Here is a 20492-nt window from a genome sequence, read left to right as displayed (position 1 = left end):
CCAATAGAAGTGTTGCCTTAGTAAAGACTTCCAGATTGGCTCCCCATTGCCTACTAAACTGAGAATGTTAAAAAAGCTACTTTTACAGAAATACAGTATATTTTCATATTGTTTAAGCAACCATTGAAACGAATAATTATTTCCGTAAAAGTAGCTTCTTCTTTTTTGTTTCAGACATTTAAATATATATATATATAAATAAATAAGAGACAAGATAACCCCTCCAGTGTTGTAAGTTTCAGTATAAAGAGGTGGTTACTCTAAAGCTAACGCTTCAAATATTATTAGTACCACTATAAAGAATGCTCTTCTCCCGGCTCAGGTGAGCTGTACATTTGCAACAACCAGCCAAAGCCTTTCAAGCAGATGCAGGATATGTGGCAGAAGCAGTCTAAAGTAACAGGGAACTAGGCCATTTGGGCTTTATAAACTGTAACTAGTACCTAAAGTATATAGGCAGCTACTGCAGAACATGAAGCACAATTGCAATATGCTCTCTCCAGTCTGATCTATTGAGGAGTTGTACGGCAACATTCCATACTAACTGAAGCTTCAAGTAGCCTTCATAGTTCACTCCAGGTAGAGCTTATTGATCCAGTCTAGACTTGACGTGACAAAGAGTGGTTTATGTCAACACTGATGTAACCCCAGTTATAGTTATAAGAGCTTATCAGAAAGACCACATGCATCTTTTGTTCCTCAGCTTTGCAATCTATTTCTGCAGAGCCATATCCTATAGGGCAAGTAATATCACCTAGTGGTGGAAGACAAACTGTGCTGCAGTGACTAATACACTTAGCATTCCAGCTTTACCAGGTTGTGTGAAGGAAAAACTGTCACTAGTATTGAACTTTGCTTTCAATTATAGGGCTAAATAATTTCATTGACTCCAGTACATTAGTGGAAACATTTAAGTCTCCATCTTAATGTTGTTAGGCCATTTCTGTGCCCTGCAGACAGTGGAAGAACTATCAATAATGCCAATATACTGAATCTAAGCACTGCAGAACGCAGTAAGGAAAAGAACCAGTGAACTTTAAGGTGGAGGCAAGTAAAGATGATATTCTGGAGTCAATTTTTGAAGTGGCGAGCAGGAGATATGCAGGCAAATCCTACCATTTATTAAACTGCACTGGTTGTGATGTGAGCTTACAAGTCAGGTCAAGTTTATTAATAATGACTCCGCCATAGGTCAAATGAGCCAAAACCTAAATATATTACAATAAACTAAATCCAGAATTTTAAAATCTATATAAAAATAAATTTGAAAGAATATGAACTAATTAAATCATATATGCTTCCTATGCCACAGGTCTTTTCCTTCTTTTAGCAGTTGACCATACAAATAGGACAACTGCTTGGTGCACAGATACACTGTCAGTTCCTAATAAGTACACCTCTACCCCGATATTACGTGACCCAATATAACACGAATTTGAATATAATGCGGTAAAGCAGCGCTCCGGGGGGATGGGGGGCGGGCTGCGCATTCCGGCAGGTCAAACCAAGTTCGATATAACGCAGTTTCACCTACAATGCAGTAAGATTTTTTGGCTCCCAAGGACAGCATTATATCAAGGTAGAGGTGTATTCTGTTTTCTGAGACGTCATAGAAAAAGGCATCCAGGACAAAAATACTGAAAGCCATTTTGATCTCAAGTGGCAATATAAATTACAATATAATAAATAATGGGGTAGGACTTCCACCTGGCCAGAGCTGCATGGACAGAGGCGGTTACATTTCTCAATGCCAATATATTGGCCTTCTGAGTAAGCTGACTGCATAGATTGAAAATGGAAAGCTGTAAAGGCCCTCTTCCTTAACTGGTTATTAAAAAAACTGTCTAAATATCTGACATATTGATGAGTCTTTTTAACAAGGGGGAATCAAGATGAAATATTGCCATGTCTAGTTGCTTATTAATATCCTCTAGTCTCAGCTTGATTAGGGATTTCACATTTTTAAACTTAAATCTAATTATTTCCAATTATGAGAGGTCTAGAGAATGAAAAGAATTTTGAATGTACTCTAACCAAGAAAATATATGTGAGAAAGCCCTGCTGAACAGTTCCTCTAAGCATAGCCTCAGCAAACAAAGGGGATGAATACTATGAATGTGAAACCAAAAATTGATATTATGGTATTACACTTTGGACAGAAAAGAATTCATGCTTGACTCCGCTCTAAGAAGAGCAGTGGGTTTATTATTTGGGAGACCAAGAATCTTTCTAAGAAATTTGTTTTCAATCACTTTCATTCTCAAGGGATTATTTCATGCAAAATTTGAGCATATACCGGACACCTGGGCCTCAAACACTAAAGGCTAGAGCAATTAAGTTGCCCCAGTGAGCCTACAAAATTCAAACCTAACATACTTGCATAATTTATTTATATGCAACTCCCATCTTTGACCTTTGTCTAATTTACTTGAGTTTTTGGATATCTCATTTCATTTATATACAATACCTGCCATATTAAGATTCGCTACTTCAGAAAGGCTTGAAAATACCTGTTCATCCACTTGTTATCTACTTTGCACTATTTTTATATACAAATAATTTACTTTTGTGTTACAAATATTGTCATTTTGAGGCTAACTTTAGTACCTGATAATATCTTTCATTATACTGAAAGATGACAGATGTGGCATGAAAAAGCTCTCCACTTTTCACCTTCATAGAACATTTATATTATTGGCCTGATTTGTTCTGTACTATTAAAGTCAATGGTTTCACTTCAAAGCAAGAGAAGGAGAGAATTTAGAACCACTGTGTCCTATTTCTCAACAGAGGATATAGGTTATTCCACAAGCCTGGTCTCTTACCTCATTTTCGCAAATAGGAACTACAGCCGCAAAGCTTTGTTCGGTTATGGAAATTATTTCTTTCTCATGGACATGACCTGTAAATTAGATTGTCTACCAACTATCTAATTTTGCCATGCTTACCTGTATTGATTAGTGCCCTTCTCTGCAAGTAGCCTCATTGGAATAAAGGACACCACTCATGTAGTAAGATACTACACCATGTAAGTAAATGTGGCAGAATTGAGACCTATGTTAATTAGACACTATTATTTACATAGCAACCAAAGCACAGCAGGCAATTCTGTTTATATCAGTGGAGTAACTCTGGTTTACACCTTTGTAAAACATAAATATATGAAAAATGAGAGAATAAAATGCAACATAAAATAACTCAATGGTGAGGTCAACACACATCTTGTTAAAACTATTATTTATGTTTACGTGGTATTTTGTTTGATTTTTATAGTACTCAGGAAAACAAAATCTTTAGCATTGTTGTATCACAGAACTCAAAATACAGGATATGGATCAATTTGCCAGTCATTGTGGAATGCCACATTTTACCAGTCACTTTTTATTTTCTTCAATAGGTGCTGTAGTATTCCCTTTGAATGGTTTGTCACTTTGTTATGTATCGTGGCAAAGTACAATATTTTGACACTTGTTTTTGTCACAAATTGGAACAAAAAACAATCAAAATACGCTCTTCCTGTGAAAGAATTTGATAAGTGTAATCGTTAAAATACTATATAATTATTTTCTTGGACATGTAACAAAAGAACTCTCTCTCCATCTCTCTCACCCCTTTTTTCCATCCTGGGACACTGCAATCCTCTATGGTTGCTCTAAGATATCCTATTTTAGTGGAACTAGCCACTGAAAGTTTCCACTGGCTCCAAATAGCAACTAGGTTTTGGATATAATAAAGATCTGTTAGTCTACTGCTTCCTGGGAATACTGAGTCTCGAACAGAAATCAACAGAGACCAAGAGAAAGAGTCTAGTGGAATCTACTGGAATTTCTGTCAAGGCAGCCGCCATTACAGCCTTTCAGTTTCATTACGCTTCTTTATGTCTAAATTCTTCTGTTTGCTCCCTTCCTTGTCCCAGCTATTCCAATACACACTCAATCTCTCTCTCTCTCATCTCCCTAAGGATTTAAGTCTCCTCCTTCCTTTTCTCAGCCTCTTGGTGTCTTGTTTTCTGCAAAACTCCTCTCTTTAAAAGTAGTGATTTCTGGGTTGGTGTAAGATGCCAGTCTGGGGACTGACCTCTTCTCCTTAGGCACAAAACAGGCACCATTCAGGCAGTGGAAGTGGCAAACTACACCACAGTGCCCTACCAGTGTACCTGAGTTCTGACCTGGAAAGACCATCCCTAACTTTTGGCTACACTGCAGCTGGAAGTTCTTCCCAGCATGGCTAGACAGACATGTGCTAGCTCTGCTCATTCCAGCACACTGAAAATAGCGGTGTGGCTGTGCTGACATGGGAAGTGCTTGAGCTAGCCATCCAAGCAGGTACCCAGAGGGTCAGGCGGGCTTGTATTCAGGCAGCTAGCCTGAGCCACTGGCCATGCCAGCACAGCCACACTGCTATTTTTAAGCACACTAGCTCAAGCAGAGCCTAGCACGTGTTTGTCTACCCATGCTGGGAAGCATGCTCCCAGCTACGCTGGAGACATATCCTCCCTCCTCTCAGTCTTAGGGTATTTCAGACTCAATTAAAACTTGTCCCTCACTGCTGAGACAGTCAGCATCAGTGCCAGTTGTAAATGAGTTTTTCAGATGTAGACACCTATGCACTAAGATCTGGACTACAGCTCCATTTTTACCTGCCCCACGACTCAATTGTAATAAATACAAAACTAGGCATCATTTCACATTCTACAGCTCCAACAAACTAGGAGATTTTATTCAGCCGATGCACACTACTGTCTCAGAAGCATACAGGATCTACCCACAACTTTAGCAGAGGTAAGAAGAAGCAGACACAGGTCAGGACTAGAGGGATCGGAGACTAGATTACTAGATCGCACTGTTGCCAGGCGACGGCAGGTGTATGTAATTGGAGACTCTTTACTGAGGAGATTGGACAGGCCTGTGACCAGGGCGGACCCGGAGAACAGAAGGGTGTGCTGTCTACCGGGTGCAAAGATACGCGATGTGGACCTGCGGTTGAAAAGGATCCTGAAAGGAGCAGGTAAGAACCCCTTGATAATCCTTCATGTGGCAACGAATGACACGGCTAGGTTCTCGTTAGAGAGAATCAAGGGAGATTATGCCAGGCTGGGGAAGACTCTCAAGGAGATAGAGGCTCAGGTTATCTTTAGTGGGATTCTGCCTGTTCCGAGGGAAGGGCACCAAAGGGCTGATAGGATTGCGAGGATAAATAGTTGGCTAAGGGAGTGGTGCTATAAGGAGGGCTTTGGGATGTATGGCCACTGGGAGGCTTTCGGGGACAGACACCTGTTCTCGCGGGATGGGCTTCACCTGAGTAGGGAAGGAAATAGACTTCTGGGAGGGAGGCTGGCTCATCTTATCAAAAGAGCTTTAAACTAGGAAGTTTGGGGAGATGGTTGGGAGATGCACAGTTAATCTCCACGCCAGTTTCCGGTATTGAAAAGCTGAGTGTAATAAGAGGAGACATAGCCGGGGAAATGAGATTGGACATAGGAGGGACAGGGGGGACGAACACAAAGAGGAGCGCAACATACAGTGCTAGTAATGGGAGACAGGCTAAACGACATATATTAGGCTGTTTGTACACCAATGCGAGAAGCCTAGGTAATAAAATGGAGGAATTGGAGCTCTTGGTCCGAGAATTGAAACCGGATATCGTAGGAATAACTGAAACATGGTGGAATGGCAGTCACGACTGGAACACAGGTATGGAGGGGTATGCGCTGTTTAGGAAAGACCGGGATAAAGGTAAAGGGGGGGGGGTGGCATTGTATGTCAATAGTGAAATAAGCTGTAAAGAAATAATAGTGGATGGAATAGATAATACAGAGTCCGTCTGGGCAATACTCAAGCTGGGTAAAAGTACTACTAGAGCCTCTCCGGGGATAGTGCTTGGGGTGTGCTATAGACCGCCGGGATCGACCCAGGATATGGATAAGGAATTGTTTAATGTATTAAGGGAGGTAAATACTAATAGAAACTGTGTAATTATGGGGGACTTTAACTTCCCGGATATAGATTGGGGAACAAACGCTAGTAGCAATAATAGGGCTCAGATGTTCCTAGATGTGCTTGCGGATCAATTCCTTTATCAAGTGGTAGCTGAGCCGACGAGGGGGGAGGCCATTTTAGATTTGATTCTGGTAAGTAGTGAGGACCTTGTTGAGGAAGTGGTAGTGGGGGACAACTTGGGCTCCAGTGATCATGAGCTAATTCGCTTTAAACTAAATGGAAAGAGTACCAGAATTAAGTCAAAGACTAGGGTTTATAATTTTAAAAAGGCCAATTTTAACAAATTAAGGGGACTGGTAAGGGAAGTGGATTGGGCAAACGTATTAAGGGACCTAAAGGCAGAAGAAGCCTGGGATTACTTTAAGTTAAAGATGCAAGAGCTGTCAGAGGCCTGTATCCCCAAAAAGGGAAAAAGATTACTAAGCAAGAGACTTAGACCGAGCTGGATGAGCGACCGGCTGAAAGGGGCGATTAGGAAAAAACAGAAAGCGTACAAAGAGTGGAAGAGGGGAGGGATCAGTAAGGAAACTTACCTTAGCGAAGTCAGAGAATGTAGAGATAGAGTGAGAAAGGCCAAAGGCCGGGAAGAGTTGGACTTAGCGAGGGGAATTAAAAGTAATAGTAAGAGGTTTTACAGCCATATAAATAGGAAGAAAGCAAAGAAAGAAGAAGTGGGACCGCTGAAGACTATAGCCGGAGAGGAGATTAAAGATAATCTAGGCATGGCGCAATATCTCAATGAATATTTTGTATCGGTGTTTAACGAGGCCAATGAAGGTATTAGGGATACTAGCACCGTTACAGAGGGGCATACGGGATGGGGGATTACCGCATCCGAGGTAGAAACAAAACTAGAACGCCTTAATGGGACTAAGTCGGGTGGACCAGACGATCTTCATCCGAGAATATTGAAGGAATTGGCGCGGGAAATAGCAGGCCCATTAGCGACTATATTTAATGAATCTGTAAACTCGGGGGTAGTCCCGTTAGACTGGAGAATAGCCAATGTGGTTCCTATTTTCAAGAAAGGGAAAAAAAGTGACCCGGGTAACTATAGGCCTGTTAGTTTAACATCAGTAGTGGGCAAGGTGCTGGAGAAGATTCTGAAAGAGAAACTAGTTGAGGACCTTGAGGTTAATGGCAAATGCGATAAATTACAGCATGGTTTTACGAAGGGCAGATCGTGCCAAACGAATCTGATCTCCTTCTTTGAGAAAGTAACGGACTTATTAGATAAGGGAAATGCGGTGGACCTAATTTACCTGGATTTCAGTAAAGCGTTTGATACAGTACCCCATGAGGAACTATTGGTTAAAATGAAAAACATGGGGATCGATATGAAAATCCAGAGGTGGATAGGGAATTGGTTAATGGGGAGAATGCAGCGGGTCGTATTAAAGGGTGAATTGTCGGGTTGGAGGGAGGTTACTAGTGGAGTGCCTCAAGGTTCGGTTTTGGGACCCATTTTATTTAATCTATTTATAACTGACCTCGGGACAGATTGCAAGAGTGGGCTGATAAAGTTTGCGGATGATACGAAGGTGGGAGGAGTTGCAAACTCGGAGGAGGATAGGGATACTCTGCAGGGAGACTTGAATGAGCTTGTGAATTGGAGTATTAGAAATAGGATGAAATTTAATAGTAAAAAGTGTAAGGTTATGCACTTGGGGACGAATAATAACAATTTTAGTTACAAGATGGGGACGCATTGGTTAGAAGTAACGGAAGAGGAGAAGGACCTAGGGGTCCTTGTGGACCGCAGGATGACTATGAGTCGGCAATGTGACGTGGCGGTGAAAAAAGCCAATGCGGTCTTGGGATGTATTAGGCGAGGTATATCTAGTAGAGATAGGGAGGTCCTGCTTCCGTTGTATAAGGCACTGGTGAGACCTCATTTGGAGTACTGTGTGCAGTTCTGGTCTCCAATGTTTAAAAAAGATGAACTCAAACTGGAACGGGTGCAGAGAAGGGCGACTAAGATGATCAGAGGAATGGAAAACCTGTCGTATGAAAAGAGATTAGAGGAGCTTGGGTTGTTTAGTCTGACAAAGCGAAGGCTGAGGGGGGATATGATTGCTATCTTTAAATATATCAGAGGGGTTAATACAAGGGAGGGAGAGGAATTATTCCAGTTTAGTACTAATGTGGACACGAGAACGAATGGATACAAACTGGCCGGGGGGAAGTTTAGGCTAGAAATTAGACGAAGGTTTCTGACCATCAGAGGGGTGAAATATTGGAACGGCCTTCCGAGGGAAACGGTGGGGGCGACGGACCTGTCTGGTTTTAAGATTAAGTTGGATAAGTTTATGGAGGGAATGGTTTAATGATAAAACATAGTAGTCAAGGAAAACCAAGCAATGGTACATGAACAACATAATGGCCAACAAGGGTCAGGCTAGAGACTCTTGCCTATATGCTCGGGGTATTACTGATCGCCATATTTGGGGTCGGGAAGGAATTTTCCTCCAGGGTAGATTGGCCGAGCCTCTGGAGGTTTTTCGCCTTCCTCCGCAGCATGGGGCAGGGATCACTAGCAGGAGGGTCTCAGCCGATTGAAGTCACTAAAACACAGGACTGGGGACTTCAACGGTAGAGTACAGGGAAGGGTCTTGCGGCCTGCGGCATGCAGGGGGTCAGACCAGATGATCATAATGGTCCCTTCTGACCTTAATGTCTATGAGTCTATGAGTCTATGAGTCTAAGAAAAAGGAGAAAGCCATGCTATGGTGGCTGAGCAAAACTCAAATCTTACTACAATTCATGATCCCTATTAAGTAGCCAACTTGCAAACGTTCTGTATGCTTTCTCATATCTAATAAAGAAACCCAACCATTAAGTTAGCTCAATGTTTAGAATTATGCAGAAACTAACTGATCTTTGCAAAATATTCCAGACATCTGTTGTTGATGCAGAATAAACTAACTCACAAACCAAGGATAATGTTTAACCAATCAGCAGCCAACTTCAGATCTGTCGCAACCATTCTGAGCTTCACAGCTACAATGGAGATAGAAGTCTGATGCTCTTCCTCTAAAAGCACGGACCCATACAACTTGAAAATCACCATTACCAGTACAGGACCCAGGACACAAAGACAAGCAGTTATGTGGTACACACACTGACTACATAAATACCAGTCTTCTCCATATTAATCTGAGTGGAAATAAAAATCAATAGTTTCATGTTAATAGTGGAAATGTGAAATGAAAATGTGTATAAAATGAACTATTACAGAGTAAAATCACGCCAGGATGTTCTGCAGAAAGATAATGTGTTTTCTGGTAAAATACAAGTTTTAATTATACTGTGCACTGCAGGAACAAAATTATTATATCAAGTGGGCCCATGAAGAGGCAAATGTACAAAAATTTATATTGAAAGAAATGATTAATGTGTACTCAATGTTTCAGTTACAGCCAAGTGGGCCATTTCGCATTATGCCCCTACTATAAATATAACCAGGCCTTGCATTAATGTACTGCTGATTGCATCAAGATAATATAAAACATGCAAAGCTTTGGCTTTGAAGCAGTGTATCAGCTTTGACATAGTGCTAGCCAGCAGCAGGTGAATCTCACTGGAATCACAAATTCTGAGCCAATGTCTACTCCTGCAGCCAGAACAGCAAGCAGAGGAAAAGAATAGAATATAAAGACTATAGAAAGGAATATGGGAGAAAGAAAACAGCAAGCGACATACAAACCTAACATGCATTCACATTTTATATTTATGTATATGTCACACAAACACTACATTAAAAGAACATTACAGTTGCCAAGTCAAGCACTCAAAAATTAGGAAATGCCACAATTAAGTTTGCCAGTGCAACTTTAATTCAACCCCCTTGGGCATAAGCATTATGCTACAGTCTTTAATTACATGATCACATACTATATTTTCCACAGGATCTCTGCCTCATTCAGTGCACAGGCCAGATGATGCTCCTGGAATAAATCCCAGCTGCTAGGACCAGCAATTGCAGAGAAAGACCTGCTCAGTTCCTGCAGCCTTGGATGGAGCATGCTTAGTCACTCTGTGGGGATGGTGCATGCGCAGTCCAGTCAGCACATGGGAGCTGTGAGCATGCTCACAACAGAAAAACTCTTCAGAAAAATGTAGCTCCCAAACTCTAACAAGTTTCTACCAAGCATATGTGAATTGTAACTTTTCAAAGCCTATAATTTGGCCAGTTTTTTCGGGACCAGACACATTCCTGACACCAGGACAACCTCCCTGCCATGTTTCAAGTCCCTGCTAAAAAACATGGAGGCACTAAAGCTTCTCAAAGAAACAGTTATAGGATTTTTTTAAAACATGGACAAATAATTTTTCTCTAGCCTCATTCTGAGAAATGGTTATAGAGTTTAGCTAAAACTTTCATAACAAAATTCAGTCTGACACTTAGTATGGAAATTTTCAGCCCAAACAGTTAAAGTTTGGTAAAGTTATAAGTGATTGAAAACAGGGTCTTGTAATGGAAAGTGTCACGCAACCTTAGCTACAGTGCAGTGCTGCCAACTCTGCCTATAACACACACAAATATATACAGGGCGAGAGTGAACACAGGAGACAGAAAGCACAGAAAAAGAGAGAGCATGACAGCCAGAGATATTTGTACAGCTGAAACCAAATTCTGAAACAATATTTTGACAAGTGAGAGCAGAAGATCACCATTGTCAGAGCTGTTTTTAAATGACTCCAGTGTAAAAACCAAAATATTTAACAAACTAAAATAATGTACTTATTATTATAATGTTGTACTTGTCTAAAGTTAGAAAAAACTATTACAAAGTTAAAACAAGGTTTTTTGGTTTTGTTCATGCAAATGATTCCGATTGAAATAGCAGTCTGAAAATACTTGTCAAGCATAACAACAGGTGACCCCACGTTCTCTTCTATAATCTTATCAGCAAAGCATCTACATTCTGATGGAGTTACATGAACAATAATTGTATTAATTATCACAATGTAAATCCTGTATAACTATTAAAAATATTACAGATTTAGGTTGAGAAAAGAATCATGACAAAATCTTACCTGCAACATAGTCACCAAATCCAATGGTAGTTAAAGTGATAACTACAAAATAAATTGCATCTAGTGTGCTCCAGCCTTCTATATGCTTGAATATTACGGCAGGAAGAGCAACAAACAGCACACAGCCAAACAATATGAATATTATTGTTGATATGATGCGAATCTTTGTCTGGCTCACATTCCATTTCTACAGAAGAAAGGGAGGGGAAAGAAAGAAAAATCCATGGTTAATAAAACTGTGTGATTGTACTTGATCACCTATCAAACCCAGAATGAGAAGCATCACCTTTACTAAGGAGCAGAGCTGGATGAATCATTAATTTTTAAGTTCATTAGCAGTTAAGAAAAAAAAGATTAGTCAAACAGAACAGCAACAAAATGTTTCAGAATTTTTGGTGAATTGACACAAATCAACAGAAATTTTGTTCCGGTTAATGAAATATTTTGTCCAACCAGAAACAAAATGTTTAATTTAGTTTATAGGCATTTTAATCCTTCAGAAAAATAAAAGCAAAAGAAATGAAGGGCCGGAGTTACAAAATGGCCAGAGGAGGAGGAGAAGGATCTCTACTTGTAACTTTAGGCAGTCGGTAGGCACTCAGCTGGGACGCATGAGATACAGGTTCAACTCCATGCTCTAGGCCAGGGATTAGAAACCAGATCTCTCCTTGCCAGGTTGAGTGCCCTAACCCCCAAGCTATTGATTATTCAGGAGTGGGTTACTCTCAGCCTCTCCTGTTAAAGCTATTCCACTTTGCATAAATAATTAAATAGTAATTGGGTCAGGGCCTTTAACTGGGGTCTCCCCCTCTTCTCTTATCAACATCTCAAAGAGCTCCTAACTGTCCTTGTGAATCCAGCCTGAAAAAAAATTTAGAGCTGAAATGATTCAACAAATTTATGACTAGAGTTGGGTCAACCTGAACTGCATTTTTCAGCACATAAACTATTTGTCTGAAAAAAATCTCCCAGCTGCACTCAGAAGGCTGGGGTATTATCATTCTGGGTACGTCTACGCTGGAATAAAAGAGCCGCAGCTGGTCCAGGTCTACTGATTTAGGTTTGTGGAGCTCAGGCGGCAGGGCTAAAAATTGCTGTGTAGATGTCCGGGGCTCCACAGCTCAGGCTCCAGCCCAAGCCCAAATGTTGGCACAGCAATTTTACAGCCCCACGGCCTGAGCCCCGTGAGTCCAAATCAGCTGATCCAGGCCAGTCGTCAGTGTTTAATTGCTGTGTAGAATTACCCTCTGGGTCCACCACAGGAATAGAGGTGTTTATTCAAAGCAAATGTGGATATTCTGGGAAACACTTGCAGTCTCTGAATGTGATTCCCTTTTTGTTCTGAACGAATGGCATTTATACCACTCAGTAATACTAAAGGTTCAGCAGATTTGTCATACTGCAGTTTGGCATACTTCACTAAATGTTTAAATGGGCCTCAAACGGCTTCTAATTTTGTAGGTGCAATTTTTCACCTGCAAGTAACTACGAGTAAAAATCATGCATTTTAGCCTTCTAAGTATCTGATTGCACCCACAAATCAGGTAATGGCCTAATTATATTGGTTCAATTAAATGCAGGCAGAAAATTGCACCCCCAAAATTGGAGACTTTCTTAAAATCTGGCCTATTGTATAGACAATAAATGAAATCAGAAAAGAGCTTAACTGGTTCCTGATTGACCTTTCCTTATATTTTTTAAACTAGTTTAGTGCTTGTGAAAGCTAGTCCAGACATCAAGACCAAAGCCAAGCTTTTATCATCCAAAACCAGGAAGCACCGGCTGTGGTGATGTAAAATCTCCTATGATGTGTCTCAATTTTTATTTTATTTTGCTGGTGGGGAGTGGGAGGGGAAAATCACCTCTAAGAGTGAGAGAGCCATTCAGTGTCTGACCATTCAAATCAAACCTTCCCTGCAGAGACTGCCAACAAGGGAGCAAATTGCTGCTCAGTTTTATAATATGGATACTTATCTATTAGGAACTGAATTAAGCAGATTTCCACACAGGGAGACAATTAGCCAATAAATGCAAATAGAACTGGTCAAAACCTTCCAGAATCTGAATTTTTCAACAAAACTTTTCATGAAAATTTTGATTTCTGAAGAGAAGTAGTAAAGAATGATCAAAACACCTCATGATGTTTTCTTTCCATTTTTTCAGCCAACTCTAGATGCAAATAGCTCTTGGTTGCCAATGATCCAGCTGGGTTTGAAATGGTGGCTTTGAGCCGAAAGTAAGTACCCTGAGCCTTTTCTTTTCACTTGTCTTAAAGCCAGCATTTGCTTGGTGGATGAAACTGTCTGGCATAACACCATCTGCATAGTGAGAATCTCAAAAGCAACCATGCTAGCGGACAGTTCCTACTATAGAGGAAAAGAGGCAAGCAATACGGCATGCCGCACAGAACTGGTCCCTTTGAACACACAACAGTTGCAGTGCTGGTACAAACAACAGGAAATTACACTGCAAATTAAGGCTGCTAAATAAATATGTATTTAAAAATGTAATATGACAGGTACTGTACCACCTTCTGCCACTGGGGTCTGGTCTATACTACCCGCCTGAATTGGCGGGTAGAAATCGACCTCTCGGGGATCCCCAAATCGGCGCTCTAACTCCACCAGCGGAGGTGGTAGTAAGCGCCGCCGACAAAAAGCGGCAGAAGTCAATTTTGCCGCCGTCCTCACAACGGGGTAAGTCGGCTGCAATACGTCGAATTCAGCTACGCTATTCACGTAGCTGAATTTGCGTATCTTAAATCGACTCCCTGCTGTAGTGTAGATGTACCCTGGGACAACCAGCGCTTGGGTTGTAGCTGTAGCTGCTTCAGCCACTGGAGGCTGCAGTATACCTAGATGCAACTGAGGGCCTTCTGGCCCTACAGCACAACAGGCAGCCGCAGAGAGAGGCAACACGGAGGAGGAAATTCACACTTCTGTGGGTCTAACTCGGCAGAGTATGTGGCTGTCGGCACATGCTTCTTGCTGCCTCTGCTACTGCTTTTCCAGATCTGGCAACAAGCGTGGGAGGTGAGACTTACAGTGGTGGGTGTCAGGTAGGAATGGTGAGGTTTCCATGTGACAGCCATCAACTAGTTAAAAGGAGCAGTTTTGCCAACTTTCACATTTTTATTGCAATTCTTGCAACCATTGGTGTTTTTCTTTAAGTCCTGGCTGCTGAATTCCTGTGAATATGTAAGAATCTCAGGTTTCATTTCATGTTTTTAAAGTGTCCACACTTCATGGTTGCAAAGATAAGCATGAAAGTGTGACCTCGGTGCATCTAAAGGCTCAAAAACCAGAAGGCCAATAAAAAGAAACCCGAATGTACTTTTCTAAAAATTGCAATCCTAGACGGCCCTGCCTCATTGATTTTTGAATGTTTGGGGTTGGCAACTTGCTCCTAAATTCCCCTGGGGCAATTTTTGTGCTTTTACAATTATACTGTCCTGTTCCGAAAAGATGTTTTTCTCTGCCCTATTTCTACTGTAGATTAAAGACCAACCCAAACAGGGGCCACTTGCTCAGCCTTCAAAGACTTATGTCTGTGAGTAACTTCACATGTGAACAATCCCATTGACCTTAGTAGAACACCTGATGGTGTCATAAGCAGGGCACAGGCCTCAACTACGCCAAGAAACATTGAAGCCAAGTCCTGTCAAATACACATGAAAAAAATGAAATGAAAGGAGAATTTTGTTTCTAATCTCTTTCAGTTACATGAATTGTAGGTCTTACTTGTAACAACAGAGAAGTACAAATTAAAAAAAAATCATACTCTGTCTGAAAGTTAAGTTGCTAGTGTCCCTTTAGATATCTGTTTTATGCCAATCAGTGGGATAAAGCTATTATAGGCTCAGAAAAATAAATGTATAAAACAGGCAGTGGGATTTAGTTTCAAATGGATTCTTGTGTAGGTGTAAGCACAATTTTTGCCTACTACCATTTGCACATGCTTAACCCATGTATTTGCACTTATGATGAAACAGAAGAGAGCACTGGCCAAACTTTCTTTTAAAGACTATATTCTCTCCCACCCCCTCCTTGTTAAAATTAAACAGAAGGATGCTTATTTTAGTTCAGGGGAAGTCCTGGAGAAGGGGAGAGTCCAAAGGTCACTTCCTATGCTGTGGGGGCTGTACAAGGAGGGCAAGATACAGTATGGGGAATGGAAAGACAATAGAAGGGCTCACTAGAAGGTGTAGCAAGGAAGTACAGGAGTTCACTTCCTGCTCACTTTGAACACTGCCTATAATATCAGTGTATGTTTTATCTATGGTTTACCATCAATGTCAAAGTGCCTACACCGATTCCCCTATATTATCTCAAGTTATCCCATTCAGCCACATTTCTGTGTCAGTGACTTTTTACTATAGTGCGATACTATAATTTTTTGAAACAAACTGCTGCTGCTCTAGGGTATTTTAAAGACAAATAAAAATATGAGTTGATTGATTTGGATCCAATTTCTCTTCCCAGTCATAATTATTTTAGGAAACTGAATCTGAGGGTACATCTACACTACAGCGGGGAGTCGATTTAAGATACGCAAATTCAGCTACGTGAATAGCGTAGCTGAATTCGACGTATTACAGCCGACTTACCCCGTTGTGAGGACGGCGGCAAAATCGACTTCTGCCGCTTTTTGTCAGCGGCGCTTACTACCACCTCCGCTGGTGGAGTTAGAGCGCCGATTCGGGGATCGATTGTCGCGTCCCGACGGGACGCGATAAATTGATCCCCGAGAGGTCGATTTCTACCCGCCGATTCAGGCGGGTAGTATAGACCAGGCCTGAATGTATATGTTGAACTTCACCCAGTTCTCTGTCAACAATGTTGGATAACATGTACTTCCAGTAACCTTCAACACACCTTTTGCCAGACATTAACAATGATTCAATGCATTATTCCCTTTAAAAAGTTTACTATATTTTTACTTTATTTACTATATTTAGAGTGATGAGTAACATTCAGGACAATATATTTAGCATACTTACAACAAATGTATCTTCTACTTTGGCAATTCCTTTTCCAAATATGGTCCCTAGTTGATCTCCAACTCCAGCCAACAGAAAACCAAACAGAGGAATTCCCAATAAGGCATAGATGATACAGAATATCTTTCCACCTTCTGTACGTGGCGAGATGTTCCCAAAGCCTACATTACAAACAACTTGGGCTATTTATAAATTACTTACACATATTAAATTACATGTCCAAAAGTATTGCAAGAGGAGAAAACTTAAGCAGTCCCGTTGGATCAATCACATTATACACTGTACATTGCTATAGATTCACCCTCGTAATTTGATTTTCTCATTTTCCTCATTCAGAGTGTTGTCCAATTAACCAATTTGTCTCCCTTATACATATAATTCTTATATTGCTGAATTTTTTTTCCTTCTCCCACAGAGTACCTTCACCATAAAGGCTGACTGACTCCTGCACTCCCTAATCAGGCAAATCTCCCACTGAAATCACTTGGAGCAAATCTTCCATTGACTTCAATGGGTGATTAACCTGAGCACAGGGTGCAAGATCAGACCCTACTAAGTGGAAATTACTATAACTGGAATTGCAATTTGCAGACTGCAATGCATTGAAACGGTATGCAGCTTATATTCAAATGTAGTATAAACCGTGTTCCAAAATCACAACGAGCCACATTTTCAAGGGAGACAGTATGAAACCACATTTGGATGAGCAAGATGAGGATTTGTACATTAAGGGTACGTCTATACTTACCTCCGGGTTTGGCGGTAAGCAATCGATCTTCTGAGATCGATTTATCGCGTCTTGTCTAGATGCGATAAATCGATCCCGGAAGTGCTCGCCATTGACGCCGGTACTCCTGCTCCACGAGAGCAGTACGCGGAGTCGACGGGGGAGCCTGCCTGCTGCATGTGGACCCATGGTAAGTACTTTATAGTTCGAACTAAGGTACTTCGACTTCAGCTACGTTATTCACGTAGCTGAAGTTGTGTATCTTAGTTCGAACTGGGGGGTTAGTGTGGACCAGCCCTGTGTGGGACTATTCATATACTTAGGACTCGAAGGAGTGCACACATACAGGTTTTCGCAGGCACAATAAGACTTTGCAATTTGATGCCACTGTTCATTTGAAAACTCAAATCACTTACAAAGATTATTGAATTTAGTTAAAAACATACTTCCAGCATGCATTTTAGCTCTGTTTTAAAATAGGGAAATGGAGGTATAAATACATTCAGTCCTGTAAGATGCTGAATGCTCTGAACTCTAAGCACCTCACAGGATTGGACCCTAAATGACTTGTCCATGGCCACACAAGAAGACTATAGAATAAAATCCAGATCTCCCGAGTCCCAGTTCTGCGTCTTAACCCAAAAGCCTTCCACCTTCCTTGATTCACCCACATTTTTCATGGGCTATTTGCTGCAATCTCCTATCCCTATAAGCAAATTCCATGCTTCACTTTTCACCAAGATGGTGGTCACTAATAAAGGCCTGAAAATTTCAGCAAAAATGTTTTTCTTTCGTCTCCCTCTCCGGTTCATTTTCATCAAAATCTTCTACAGAAAATTTCAACTTTTCTATGAAATATCAAATTAGAATATTTTGATCACAAACCAAAATCCTTTTTGTTTTCAGGCATTCAGTTTTTCAACAAAATATCAATTTTTTCCATGGAAAGCAGACATTTTTTGCAAAAAATTTTGTTTACTCAAAAATCCAATTTTCTATTGAAAAACAATTTAGACAGAAAACTTTCAACAAGCCCTACTCGGAATTTATAATTATTTTTTTTTCCTTTCATGTATAGTTCCCCATTTATACTGATTGAGATATAGTAGGGGCACCTGAACTTCCAGAATGCAAGAGGTAATACAAATAAGTGAAGGTCTTTTTTGTACCTAGCCCAATTTCTGTTTATCTATTTTGAGCACCCTGGTTTAGCACCAAAGACAAATTTTCTTCACATGCAGCATTTTGTTTATTTTTATTACTGCCCTTCTTGAAATTAGAGATAAATCAGAACCAAAATTCTGTATCCAAACATCTCCCCTTTTCCAACACATACACACTTTGGAAAATTTTAAATAAAAATCTGGTTATGAATGCTATGGCTTGAGCCAGACGACAGAAAAGTTTGTAGTAAAGTATGTAGCAGTTGTATTAAACTAAGAAAAGCATTTCAAGAATGTAAAGTATCCCCAAACCAAATTTATGTTGCAGGCATTGTATTATTCTTAATAGAAACACTACCAGTATCCTTTTGTATATTCGGGGGCCAAAATCATCCCTGGAATAACTCTCCGGAAGAAAACAGAATTATACAATTCTCAATATGCCTTAATGTAAGGCTCAATATGCTTTAATTTAACATTTAACCTTAATGTAAACCTCATTTCCCAGACAAAAATGAGTTATGAGGGAATTAAGGTTGAGTACACATCAATAATCAACAGCAAAAAAAGTTATCTGAGTTGTAATTATCCCAGAATCAAGCATTATAAACCCAGAAAATTCAGTTAAGGTAAAATGAAGTGCCAACCTATTAGGGATAGAAATGCACCCAAACAACCTTAACTCTGCCCTGTAGTGACACTATGCAAAAAAAAATCACATGATTATGATTAAGACATTTTAGCATTTGTTGTCTCTGATTAGATTAAACTGATTTTAACTAAATATATGTTTTCTCCCTTCCCTGCCCACTACCCTGTGATGTCACTACGGGACAGTGTAATACAGTGCTCTGAGTTAATCTGGAGCCAGGACTGGAGCCACTGAGGTTTACTGATGCATTCCCCACTTTACTGCACCAAGCAGATCTCAGGGCACGATAGAATCTGGCCCCAGAGTTTTAAAATAAATTAGCTTCTGTTTAGTCATGGCCAAACCAAGAGAGAGAAATAAATACTATTTAGTCTGGTTTAATAAACAGGTCTGTGTATGTGGCTACAGTATTTTTGAATAGATTCTATTGTTCAATTTTTATAAGGCCTTAGCATAACTTAGAACCAAGCATCTGGGGCACCATGTGCAATTCAGACTCTTGTCTTTGGCAATAGCCCTTGTTTTTGGTAGAGCCAAGAGACATATTTCCCTGTTCCACATCCTTTCAGTGATGATAAAATACTTACCCAACTAAGCATACTCAAAAGAAAGAGGCTGCTGTATTTTCTTTTTAACTCTGACATTTCCATTTCCATTCCTCCCACTGCTGTCAGAGGAGATATGTTTCTTGTGCACTCTATTTGTAATCTGCTACTAATCACTTCCAGGACATCTAGTTCCCATTCAGCTCTATGTATTTACATCTTTACAGAGATGTACTTTACATAGGAACTAGATGATGAATCTCTTTACTTTTATGGCTGTCAACCATTGGTATATGCTCTTTATAACAGATTTTTTTCATGTAGAAACACCATAGAAAAGGTCTCTTTTTTAATTAATTGCATATGAAGGGTTCTCACACAAACACACATTCTGGATTAACGGCCAGCAGTGACAGGTGGTGCAGTGTACCTCTGGCTGGATGCTCACTTCTCAGGAAAAAAGACGACGTGTTTTGGGATCTATCGTTATAACTTAGTGCCTTAGCCAGGGTTTTGGAGCTGTGCTTCGGCTCCGGAGCAAGCTCCAGGCAAAAACCTGCAGCTCGACTGCTCCGGAGCTGCTCCGCCCTTCAGCTCTGGGCTCTGCTCCAAAGCCCTGGCCTTAGCAACATGGTCTGTTATAAGATTTCCATCACACACATGCACAATATTATGTTTCATAATAATATGCTACCACATATTACAAATCAGCCTGTCTTGATAGCTACATGAATTGTCCCTAAATAATATTGTCCTATTACTTCCCCACATTGTGAGGTATTCTTTTATTTAGGGAATGGGACTTGAGAAAGGGCCAGTTTTGCGTGAAAATTAGTCATTTTCATGACAATTTGTCTTGGTTTTGAGCATCACAGAAAATGTTTAACATTTCAATTTCTGATTTTTTTCCCATGACCAACAACAATTTGCATTGAAACCATGCATAAGTTTGAATTTCATGGAAATTGTTGCTAAAAGCAAAAACTTCTAGGCCACAAATTAGCCTGAAGTGAAATGACAAATTCTCACATACAACTGTACAACAAAATGGTCACTTTTGGATCGTTCTAGAAGAGAAATCATGTCCATAGCCAGTCACATATAAGAAAAGGAGACTGAGAATGAATGTACAAAATCTAACCTCTATTCTCAGTATTATCAAACTTTTGCTTTGGTTTCCCAGTTAACTGCTTGTCTCAGTCATTCAGGAAAGCATCCTTAGGTCCTTTACTATAGTTTCAACCAATTCACCTGGTACTGAAAATTGGTTGAAACTATAGTAAAGAACAGAATTATCAGATGCATAGATGAACATAATTTGTTGGGGGGAAAAGTTCTGTAAAGGGAAATCATGCCTCACCAATCTA

At 40.3% G+C, this 20492-nt stretch overlaps 1 protein-coding gene across 2 annotated transcripts in view; it reads right to left on the bottom strand.

Annotated features, from left to right (window-relative positions):
* Positions 1-20492, bottom strand: part of KCNK2 (potassium two pore domain channel subfamily K member 2) — a 208440-nt gene that overhangs the window by 34351 nt on the left and 153597 nt on the right. For both annotated transcript variants that reach the window (XM_034764515.1, XM_034764516.1), the window contains 2 exons: positions 16039-16199; positions 11040-11226 (listed from right to left, as the gene is read on the bottom strand). In XM_034764515.1, coding sequence (XP_034620406.1) covers positions 11040-11226; positions 16039-16199 — 348 coding nt within the window. The remainder of the gene's footprint in view (positions 1-11039; positions 11227-16038; positions 16200-20492) is intronic.

This window comes from Trachemys scripta, chromosome 3, assembly GCF_013100865.1.
Source record: "Trachemys scripta elegans isolate TJP31775 chromosome 3, CAS_Tse_1.0, whole genome shotgun sequence".
Taxonomy (NCBI): Eukaryota; Metazoa; Chordata; order Testudines; family Emydidae; genus Trachemys; species Trachemys scripta.
Note: the sequence above shows the minus strand (reverse complement) of the source record. Positions and strands in the feature narration are given on the sequence as shown.